Source organism: Coenobita brevimanus, chromosome 15 (assembly GCF_032717465.1).
Source record: "Coenobita brevimanus isolate Jiangsu-jjx chromosome 15, ASM3271746v2, whole genome shotgun sequence".
Classification (NCBI taxonomy): domain Eukaryota; kingdom Metazoa; phylum Arthropoda; class Malacostraca; order Decapoda; family Coenobitidae; genus Coenobita; species Coenobita brevimanus.
Genome location: NC_136968.1, coordinates 4964838 through 4976642, shown reverse-complemented (window position 1 = coordinate 4976642; position 11805 = coordinate 4964838). Strand labels below are relative to the sequence as shown.

Sequence of the window (11805 nt, the reverse complement as noted above, 5' to 3'; positions counted from 1 at the left end):
TCCTCTTCCTATTTCTCCTTACCTTTCTGTCATTATTTATTACTCTTCTCCACTTCACATGGTTCTGCATTGAGTGACAGGCCAAATGGTTTTCTTCAATTTAGGAAGCCATTTATAATGCTGGGTGGCAACCATATAACTAAATAACAGGGTGATGTGAAGCTTATTATGGTGTCCCTGTTAACAGGATGGGAACACTAATGCAGCCTCCACCCAGGAACCAAATCTCCATACTGATCCTCGTGCCTCTCTGTGACAGGGCACTGTCACCCACAAGGGAACACCACTTACAGTAACTGCATGAAACAGACCTGCAGAGGCAGTTACTTGCTTGAGGTTGATAGGTCTACTCAGTTGGACAGACTGGGGTAGCCCACAACAATAAGAACAACAAAGTAGTTACAGTTCTGTAATTTGGGGGTAAATGTAAAGAGATGAAAAAAATTCATGAATGACCACATATCATCAGCAGCAGCATCTATGAAAGATTGTTTGAACATAAAAGGTTTCAACTTATTATTCAAAAATATGCAATTAGCAATTATCATTACAGCATATTAATTGGATATTTATTTCATACTGTACATAGAAATGCAGGAAAGTGACACCTTTATGCACTGATGTAATATTCTGGTTATATAAAAGTCGCAAATCCTTGTCCCCTGAAAGGAAGATGCTGGCCTGCAGGAAGATGGTTACTTCAGCATGCAGTCCACCAGGCTCAACTTTCAAATAAGCCTGGGGGCAAAGCAGCAACATGCTATACAGGTTCAGTAGCTAAAATAAATATCTGACAGCACTGGTCCTTTAACTTCCAATATTTTAAGATCAGCTTGTGTTATCAAGGAGTAAACGTTATGATCTAGCAAAACCTAATCCAGGATTTAAATGCTTGTAAAAGGGTATTTGTCATTAAAAACATGTTTACTAAGTACAAAAGAAAACATCACTACAAATCAAAAGCAAGTAGAACAGCACATCCTAACATCTGATGTCCATGGTCTTGCAATGTTTGCACACAGTATGCATAGACAGTTATTTAGCTACAGCACACACTACATGTTACTGCAACACCCAGTTTATACCAAAAATCTTCATATACATTTAGGTAACTGGGGAGGTATCATGTAAGGTATTATAGTCAAACAAAAGAGAATCTGGACAAGTGAAGTTTTATTTAAAATACTTCTAGTGGCAAGACTGTATCGGATACGTCGAACACAATGCTTAAAAATGTCTTTCAATTCTCATTACCATACTGAATGCCACTGATTACAAAAGATATATTGAGGAAAATGCACCATGGACAAAAACTATGCTGTTCTTTGTTCAGTATTCTCATGAGCTGAAGAGGTTTTCCAGCATTTCTCCCATGACAATTTATATTTCATATAACACCCTGGTGTCTTCTGTTATTCATATTTTCCCAGTAATGACACAATCTACCTATTACTGGATGCCTTAGCCTGTAAGGTATGCCCACAGACAAACTGCCTCCACATTATTTTGTCCTGTGCCATTTGCTTGCCCTCTCTTCAACTCGCATCCCCTCCCTCATATATCTCTTCACTCCGTCTCCTCCATTTCATCCTTGGGCTCCCCCTCCTCCTCTCCCCCTTCCACATTACTCACATACACTTTTCTACTTAGTTTTTCAATTTCTATCTTCACATGGCCAAGCTATCTCCAAGTACTGGTATATCTCTTAACATTTTCAATCACATCCACATAAACACCACAATGCTCCTTTAGTTCCTCATTTGTCTGATACATCATCATCATCCAGACCTCCTTTCCCACCCTAGGGCAGGGTAAGGAATAGCAACGTCCAGACAGCTCATCTGATACACTAGACATCAATAACACTGAATATTAATGCAGCATATTCGGAGATAAGCTGTGGGGAAAAGGTGACAGGAAGCCTTCCTTAGTGACAAGACGACAGGCCTAGGACTCTCATGAATGTTAAAAATAATCAACAAAAAACTAATGCACCTCTTCTCTATGTTTGGTCAGCTGGCTTTTCAATAAGAATGACCTATCACAGTCATCACACTTGAACTCCTTGTCTTTAGAGTGTTTGATGGCATGTCTAACCATGTCACCCTTCAATGCAAACTGTTTACCACACTGGGGACATTCATATTCTTTGTGCTCTGCATGGCGAACAACATGAAGGATTATACCAGCTTTTGTTTTAAATGACTTTCCACACAGATCACATTTGAACTTCCTCACCTCTGCATGAATTTCAACATGCTGTTGTAAGTAGCTTTTTCTGGCAAACCTTTTCTCACATATGTTACACTTGTACCGTTTTTCACCATCGTGACTTTGCGAGTGTTCCCTGACATCTCTAACAGTTTTAAAATATTTACCACAAACTAGACACTCATGAGTTTTTTCTACATGCCTCTCAGTGTGCCTTTTCAAATCAATTTTACTCTTAAACTTCTTTTTACATTCATCACAACCAAATTCCTTTACTCCTGAATGACCTAGCATGTGCTGGGTTATGAGACTCTTAGTGGTAAACCGCTTACCGCACTCATCACATTCATAATTTTTCTCTCCCCTGTGTATCATTAAGTGATACTCAAGGGAATATTTTGAACATAACATCCTGCCACATTCATGACACATGAACTTTTCTCTCTCTTCAGAATGAGTTTTTAAATGTTGATCCAGGCTACTCTTCACTGCATACAGTTTACCACACTGATCACATTGGAATTTCTTCTCTTCAGAATGAAGCCTTTTGTGTACCATTAGCGTGGACTTTCGAGTGAAACGCTTACCACATTCATCACACTCAAACTTCTTTTCTCCTGTATGCATTACTATGTGTCGCTTCAATCCACTCTTACAAGTAAATTCTTTGCCACATACCAAACACTTATAGTCTATATCTTGTGGTGGAGGCGTAGGTGTGACAATACCCTCATCCTGTACAGGGACACAGGGGGGAGCAGCAGAGGGCAGATTGAAAGACTGGCTGATGGCTGGAACAATAATATAGCAAGGAGGTGGTTGTATTATGGTTAACACCTGCTCATGGGCTTGCAGAAGGGTGGACGGTGGCAGAGATAATGATGATGATGGAAATGACACACTTGCCAGAGATGGTGATGGTGATGATAATGATGACGACACATTCTCAAACTCCAGATCTGGTTTAATATCGAGTGGCTCTAATTTGAGTGACTGTTCACTGACGTCCTCCATTATGACATCCAATGTTTATGTTATATCAAACACATTTGGATTTCCTCTTATCTTCACTACAAAGGTTTTATTTTGCAAATCATTCACACTGCTGGGAGATTACTTGACCTTACGAGAGCCCATTAGAAGTGACAAGATTAAAACTGACTCGAGATAAGTGACCAGTCTCCTCACCTTAAATGTTTTTATTAGGCAGCTTAATTCCAGGCTCCTATGCCCTTAAATGACTAACATAATTCAAGATGATGCATGGATAAATCGATGTAGCTGATCACTTCAAATCAAAGTCTACCTTTAGCAGAATAAAACCAACTTTACTCATCTGCACACCCAACAATTATATTTTGCTTTTTCTTAAACAACCCTTTTTTATCGACATACTTGGTAATTATCTTTCACTCTGCTGCTCAAACAATTCTTCTTATCCATAGACGTGGCAATTTTCTTTCACTTCTTCTTCTTTGTGTGGTTTGACATCAGTTGTGGACCTAGAAGAAGAACAGTCTAATAAACAGAAATTCTGTAATATCTGAAACACTACTGACCTAGATCATATCACACTTGAGTCTACAGTACAGAAACATCAGATTTTAAAAGTTAAAGAAACACAAGGGTAGACAGTGCCTGCAAACTATATCTGCTTTAGTCATAATACCTGTACCTTTAATAATCAATGAGTCACTGCCTTTTTACAAGTTAGTATAATTTAACAAGAAGTTTATGACATGTAACCCCATACTGTATACGTGTCAAGAGGCACAAACCTTTCTTCAGGTTATTACTGCTACAGCTATAAATAAGCTATCCTGTGTTCTGACAGTACAGATGTACTGTATCTACCACACAATACTCCCTTACTGTGTGTCCCTACAGCTTATCATACAGATTTTTTCATTCCTTCTTATGAACATAATTTCTAAGTTACAAATTTCAGTGACAACTTTCTAAGTTACTACTTTAATGCCCGGATAATCACTCCACGTCATCAGGACGTGGTGATGACCAATGAGGAAAACAGCACACTGAGGGTGGGTGAAAGCATGGTGGTGTGGCAGGTGGGGAGATATGTGATGAGGCAGCAGGAGTGCGACGCAGTGAGGTGGCAGCAGAGTGATGCAGCATTTTCCATGTCACTAGTTTCAGTACATTGCACGCACTAGTTTCGCACCTACTGTAACTGGTATCAAAATTGTATCGCGAAACTAAACCTCGTGAAACTAGTGCATACACTCTTGTACATGTAATAAGTGGTAAATGGTTCCGAGGTCAGCCGCCTCATTCCCCTTTAGCTATCCATTAATGACACAATACGCCTACTATAAATTATATACAGTTAATCAGAAATGTAATATACTACTGAACTGTAATATTAAAAACTCTACCAACATTGACACAAGGCTGAACTGGTTAATAAGGCTCAAAGATGAGTTCCAAGGCTGTGAGTGGTGGTTGGTTGACACCCGCTGGTAAACATACGCTTTATTTGAGGCAGTAGAAGCACCTTAACAAGTCAGTTCTTTTTCTTCCTGATAGTCTGTTATTTTTTTTTGAGAAAGACAGATTTTGGGATGACTTAATATATGTAGTAAGTGGTAAGGGAGATGATGAGATTGTAGTATTGGGGGGGGGGGGGGATTTCTATTGTCATGTTGGTGAAGCAGCTCAAGGATATGAAGGAGTACATGGGGGATTTGTATATGGTACAAGAAATGAGGAGGGGGAAAAGGATACTCGAGTTTGGAGTGGCAATGAACATGATTGTTTGCAGCACACATTTTAGGAAGAGAGAGAGAAGATTGATTACATAACAGTGTAGGGGAAACAGGAGCCAGACAGACTATTTCCTGGACAGGAGAGCTAATAGGAGGTTGGCGAAGGATGTCAAAGTTATCAGGAAGTGAAGAGTGTGTGAAGCAACACAAATTATTGATATGTGACATGATATGTGATGTGGTAGGTGGAGGTGCCAATCATCCACCCACTTAGGGTAGTGGTACTCTTTTTTCTAGGGAAGCTCTACATTCAGTGGCACACCAAATGATTTCCTGTAAAGAAACCAATTTTACAATGCTGGGTGGTAACCTTACAACTAACCAACACGTGTTCCCTACGTGATAACGTGGGATGGCGGAGGGTTAGTGCCCCTCCCTGGAAAACAACTAACTAAAAATACCTGTACGAACAAGAAACATTGGACCAGGACTGACCAAATGGTGACGACTAAGGACCAAACAAAGGACATGGTACAGATAGCTACATGGAATGTAAGGGGTGGAAATCATGTGGTGAAAGAGAGATTGTCCAGGAGCTTGAGGGTGCGCGAGTGGATGTATGTAGACTAACTGAAACTAAATGGTGAGGTGAGAGTGTGAGAGAATGGGAGTATGGATGGGGTATATGCGCGGGAGTAGGTGAGAATGAGAGTTCAAAAGAAGGAGTGTGTATTGTTGTGAGTAACAGATGGAAGGAGAATATAAGAAAGTATGCATCAGTTGGCTCAAGGATTGTGTGGGTAAGACTGAAAGTTGGACAACAAATGTATTTACCTATTTGTAGTATACAGGAATTGAGCAATGCTCGTGTTGTCTTGTCTCCATATCCACATTTATCAAATCTACCTTTACACACATGAATGTTTTTCTCATGCACCACCTCTTTGTCTAAGTCATTCCAAATATTTAAGTATTTACCTAATATACCTAATTGTGATATACACGGAATGTACTATGCTCGTGGGTTTCCGTCGCTGTTTCTCAATAAGTCGAATTTAGCTTTAAACTCGTTTAAGTTTTTAGACTGGACGATCTCTTTGTCCAGGCTATTCCATAAGTCTATACTTCTGTAAGGAAAGCTATATTTCTTGATATCCTTCAAGCAGCTTGACTTTTTCAATTTCATTCCATGTCCTCTTGTTGCTCTCTTATCCCATACAAACAGATCTTCTTTGTCAATTTTATCTACTCCCACCATGGTCCTGAAAACCGCAATCATGTCTCCCCTCTTTCTCCTTTCCTCTAACGAAGGCAAATCCAGTTTTTCCAGTCTCTCTCTGTGGGCGATTGTGTGCGTGTATGCGCCAATGCAAGATCATACAAGAAGAGTGAGAGAAGAGTTCCGGACAAATGTGGAAGAGTGCATGGAAAAGTTTGAAAGGAATGAGAGTGTTTTTAATTCGAGATATGAATGGAAAAGTATGGAATGTGAAGGTGGATGGAGTAGTAGGTGAGTGGGGTGTGCATGCAGAGATGGATGAGAATGGCAGTGTTTTAGTGGACATTTGCGCCGAGAGGGGGCTGGTGATAATCAATACCCTCTTCAGGCACAAAATGATCCATAGGTATACATGGCAAGTGATGAGAAGGGTGGGTGGTGAACTGAATGAATGGAAGGCAATGACTGTGTGTGTGTGGATGAAAGAATAAGAAAGTGTGTAATGGATGCAAGAGTATAGAGAGGTTGGGGGAGTAGGCTTTCTGACCACCACCAAGTGGTGGTCAGAATCAAAGTCCAAATGAAATGGAGAAAATAGAAGACAGGAAGGACATGAGGAAGTAGTTCAAACAAGGAGGGTGGAAAAGTTACAAGAGGTGGGAAAAAAGGCAGAATATAAGAGGGAAGTGGACGAGAATTGGGTAAATATGAATTGGAGCAGATGGGGGACGTGGAAGGTGTGTGTAAGATATTCACAGAAGAAATCAGTGCAGCATGTGAGGTGGTGTGTGGGGTGAAGAGAAGACTACAAGGGGTGCAGGGAACAGCATGGTGGAATGAAGAGGTGAAAGAGACTGTGGTACAAAAGAAGAAAGCATATAATGAGTGGATGAGAAACAGAAGCGTGGAAGAAGTTGAGAGACGGAAGAGAAAGTTATATGAAGAGAGGAAGACAGAGGTGAAAAGATTAGTAAGAGAGTAAGAAGAGAGTGGATGAGGAATTTGGAAGGAATTTGAGTGTAAAGTAGTGGGAACATAAGAAAATGTTCTGGAAAGAGATAAAGAGTTAGACAGGGTACCAAGGAAGTTAGTCAGGGAGTGAAAGATAAAAATGGTAGATTACTAGTGGAGAAGGGAGAAAAAGTGAGCAGATGGAAAGAACATTTTAAGGAATTGTTGAACATAAAGAATGAAAGTAATGCAAGTATAAGCGGCTAGGGAATGGCTGGGAGAAGGAGGGATGTGAGAAGAGAGGAAGAAATCAGTAGGATGGAAGTTGTGGAGGCAATGAAGAAAGTTAAAAATGGGGAAAGCCCCAGGAATTGATGGAGTATGTTGTGAAATGTTGAAGCATGGGGGAGAAATAGTAGTAGAATGGATGTGGAAGTGTGCAGATTGGCCTGGGAGGAAGGTAGAGTCCTGGATGATTGGAAGTCAAGTATAATTATATCCCTGTACAAAGGAAACGGGGAAAAAGAAGTGTGTGGTAATCATAGGGGCATTTGTCTTCTTAGTGTAATAGGAAAAGTATATGGTAGGATAGTTATTGACAGAGTTAGGAAAATAACAGAGGAATTAATTGGAGAAGAACAGGGAGGTTTTAGGAGTGGATGAGGTTGTGTAGATCAGATATTCATTCGTAGATCTATAGTGGAAAAGTTTCTAGAGAAGGGAAAGAAGTTGTATGTGGCCTTCAAGGATTTGGAGAAAGCATATGACAGGGTGGATAGACAAAGATTATGGAAAATATTAAGAATATAAGGAGAAGATGGGAAGTTGTTTAAGGCTGTGAAGAGTATGTATGATGGTGCTAAGGGTGCAGTGTGTGTGGATAGTGAACTGGTTGAATTTTTCTATTTGAAGGATGGATTGAAACAAGGATGTGTCATGTCTCCATGGTTGTTCAATCTGTATATGGGTAGAGTTATGAGAGAGATGCAAGGTAGGGCAGTGGATGTTGAAGCAGCCCTAGTGGGATAGGGCAGTGTTTGGAAAGTCCCGGTACTGTTGTTTGCAGATGATACTGTATTGTTCAATGAAGAGAAAGGGGAGCTGCAGAGCTTGGTGAATGAGTCTGGGAGAGTGTGTATGAAATCAAAAGGAGAATGTAGGGAAGAGTAAAGTTATAGTCTTCGAGAGAAGGAAAATGTGAGGGCATTCAAGTACTTGGGTAGTGTGATCAGTAAGGATGGAGGTTTGGAGGGTGAAGTGCTTGAAAGGGTACAACAGGGAAGAAAGGTTGCTGGTTCTTTGAAAGCAGTGATAAGAAACAGGGAAGTGAGCATGGAAGTAAAAAAAAAAAAAAAAAAAGTCGCTGCATGACAGTACTGTATTGTGATGCCAAGTCTAACGTATGGAAGTGAAACTTGGACCTTGCTAGAGGGACACAAGTCAAGAGTGACAGCTGTGAAAATGAGTTATTTGAGAGGAGCATGTGGAATCATATGGAGAGAGAGACTGACAAATGAGGAAGTGAGGGAGTATTGTGATGTGGATGTGGATGTGATAGGAAGCATACTGAGGCGGTTTGGCCATGTGGAGAGGATGGAGAGTGAGAGACTGATGAGGAGAGTGTATGTGAGTGAGGTGGAGGGGAGGAGAGGGAAGGGGAAGTCAAGGATGACATGGAAGGATGGAGTGGAGAGGTATATGAGAGAGGGGGATGTGAGCTGGGAGCAGGGCAATGAAATGGCAGGGGACAGGGTGACAAGGAGGCGATTTGTTTGTGGCCACCCCTTACGGGATAAAGGCGTCTAGCAATAGATAGATAGATAGACAGATTGACAGACATGGTGCTTTAGGGGCACCTGGTGAAGAACAGGAGTTAACCACCTAGGAAGAAAATATGGAAGTTGAAGAAACATGCTGTAAGGGATACCTTCTACAACGAGATGAGCAAAGTGGTGGTTGAACAAGGAGCCATTGATAGAAGTGTTAATGAATAGTACAAAGCTCTCAAGAACAATTTCTTGAGCTCCTGATTCAGTTTGTGGATGGTCAAGGGACCATCCATGATATAAGGTAACATCGTGGTGGGATGAGGGTGTAGATACCACAGTTAAGGAGAAAAGAATTTTCTGGGAATAGAAAATGGGTGGAAACAGAGAGCAATACTTGGCTGTGAAGTGTAAGGCTAGAAAGAAGGTATACAGGGCAAATCTGAGTCTCAGAGATCGTTACTGGGTAACCTAAATAGCACTGAAAGAAAGAATGTAGTATTTAAGGTGGCAAACCAGAGGGAAAGGAAAAAAAAGGATATCATAAACATGCAGTGTGTGAATAACGATGAAGGAAAGGTAGTGGTGGACAGTGAGGATATTAAAGATGTCTCAAGAAAGCATTATAACTGGTTGCTGAAAGAAGAGTTGGACTAGAAAAGGGAAAGTCTGGAGTAAGAGGATCTGGTGATTGGGCCTTGACCTTTGATTGATGCTGCTACCATAAGCAGGGGAATAGGCAGGATGTGAAGGCAGTGGGTGTGTCTGAGTTGACTTTTAAAATGCTCAAGGCCTCAGGAGATATAGGAGAGGGTTTTAGTTACTGATAAGTACGATTATATATGAGTGTATTGTCCCAGATGACTGGCTGAAAAGTGTGATTGTATAGTACAGTAAACATGTACAAGGGGAAAGGTGATGCCCTGGAGGGAGGAAATTATAGAGGCATGAAGCTGCTCCCTATGTTTCAACAAGTGGGTCGTTGGAGGGTTAGTGCCCCTCCCCGTAAAACAAATAACTCAAAAGCCAAATGGCCACCACTTACGGGATTATGGTGTCTGGCAATAGACAGATAGATAGATAAAGCTTTTGGACCAGATAATGAAGGTAATGCAGAGAGTCCTAGAAGATATGATATGGGAAAGAGTGAATAATGATGAGATGCAGTTTGGGTTTACGCCAGGGAATGGGACCACTGTCGCCATATTCATTGTCTGACTGCTTCAGGAAAAATATACAGGAAAAGAAAGGGAGCTGTAATTACAGTAGTTGATCTGCAGGCCTTTGACAGAGTCCCTAGAGAGGTGGTGAAGTGGACATTGAGAAAGCTTGGGACAGAGGAGTGGCTGGTTAGTGATTATGGCTATGTATGTAGGCATTCTCACCAAGGTGAGCATGCACAAAGATCTGAGTGATGAGCTTTCCGTGAATGTTGACGTGCATCAGAATTCAGTCTTGAGCCCATTACTGTTTGTCACAGTCCTTGAGGCTCCCTCATGTGACTTCAGAAATCGACTCCCATGGGAGATGTTGTATGCTGTTGACTTGGTGTTGAATGCAGAGAATGAAAAGGAGTAAAGGAAAGATTTAGGAAATGAAGAAATGAAAAGAGGCAAGGGTCTGAGGGTATATGTTGATAAAAGTGATGATTTCTACGACTGGTGGCAGTAATGTCAAAACAGAGAGAGAGTGGGGCCATGTGCAGCTTGCCACAAGAGTGGGAAGTAACTCTATAATGTGCAGTTTGTGATAAATGGGTGCATTAGAGATGTAGTGGTATTTGAGGCAGACTGCAAAATAATGCTGGTTTTGGCTGTGTGGTGTGTTGGGAAGAGCATGAAGAGACTGTTGGGCATGAATGGCTTAACCTTGCTGGAGTCTCTTGAATGTGTGGAAGAACCTTGCTGGAGTCTCTTGAATGTGTGGAAGAATTTTGTTATTAGGGGGACATGCTGTGTGCTTGAGGTGGGGCCAGGGTAAGGAGTGGTTGGAGAAGTTTAGGGAGGCTGGATTGGGTTAGGATTAGTTAGGACTGGCTGGAATGGATCTGCTTGGGTAAGGTTATGATAGGATGGGCTGGACTGTGTTAGGATGGGACATGATGGGTTAGACTAGGTTAGATCATGACAGGTAGGGTTGAACTGGACTAAGTTGGGTTACGTTTCAGTGCCGATCCAATTTCCAGTGTTAACACTGGCCTTTATCTGCTATATTGCTTCATATTTTACCAATTCTTGTTGAATCTCTCTTGGTGTCAGGGCAACTGGTATGAACTTCCACCACTGTACAGACAATCATACACCTCACCACTATCCCTCTGCACACATGTATTCAACCTGGACAATAAATCACCAATATTACTTGTTCTATGCTTATAATACACCTGAAAATCACATGCCTGCAACCTGAGCACCCTTTTTTTTATTTCGTTCGAGATGATGGTTTTGACCTAGCTGAATATATGAATTCCAGTGGTTTATGGTCGGTCTCTAACTCAAATTTTCTCCCAAACACACACAAACTGAATCACTCACATGCCCATAACAGCCCCAGTGCTTCCTTTCTGTCTGACAAAACCTACGCTAAATTTCTGACATATTTCTGGAGCATATGATATTATCCTCCACATCTCCGCTTGCTCCTAGATGAGAAATGCCCCGAGACCAGTGGGTAATGCATCAGTTACTATTCTTGTCCTACACGCCCACTTAAATTTGACCAGAACTTCTGTGGGTGTGATGCACTCCTTTAATTTTGAAAAACTCTTTGCTTGTTCCTCACCTCACTTAAAGTGTGCATTTTTCCTAGTCAGTTTCTGGCTTGGCTCTAGTACTAATGACAAACTTGGTACAGTATGAATTTTGCCACAAACTGTATTAAACCCACAAAAGACCTTACTTCAATGGTGTCCTTTGGAGCCTCTGCATCTCTG

The 11805-nt window shown here is 41.2% G+C and overlaps 1 protein-coding gene across 1 annotated transcript in view; it reads right to left on the bottom strand.

Annotated features, from left to right (window-relative positions):
• Nucleotides 1-1162: 1162 nt before the first annotated feature.
• The window catches only part of LOC145390612 (uncharacterized), a 58521-nt gene continuing 47878 nt past the window's right edge, over nucleotides 1163-11805 (bottom strand). Inside the window, exon 3 of the mRNA XM_080265413.1 lies at nucleotides 1163-3713. Within this exon, the coding sequence (XP_080121539.1) occupies nucleotides 1987-3225 (1239 nt within the window). The 5' untranslated portion in view covers nucleotides 3226-3713 and the 3' untranslated portion in view covers nucleotides 1163-1986. The remainder of the gene's footprint in view (nucleotides 3714-11805) is intronic.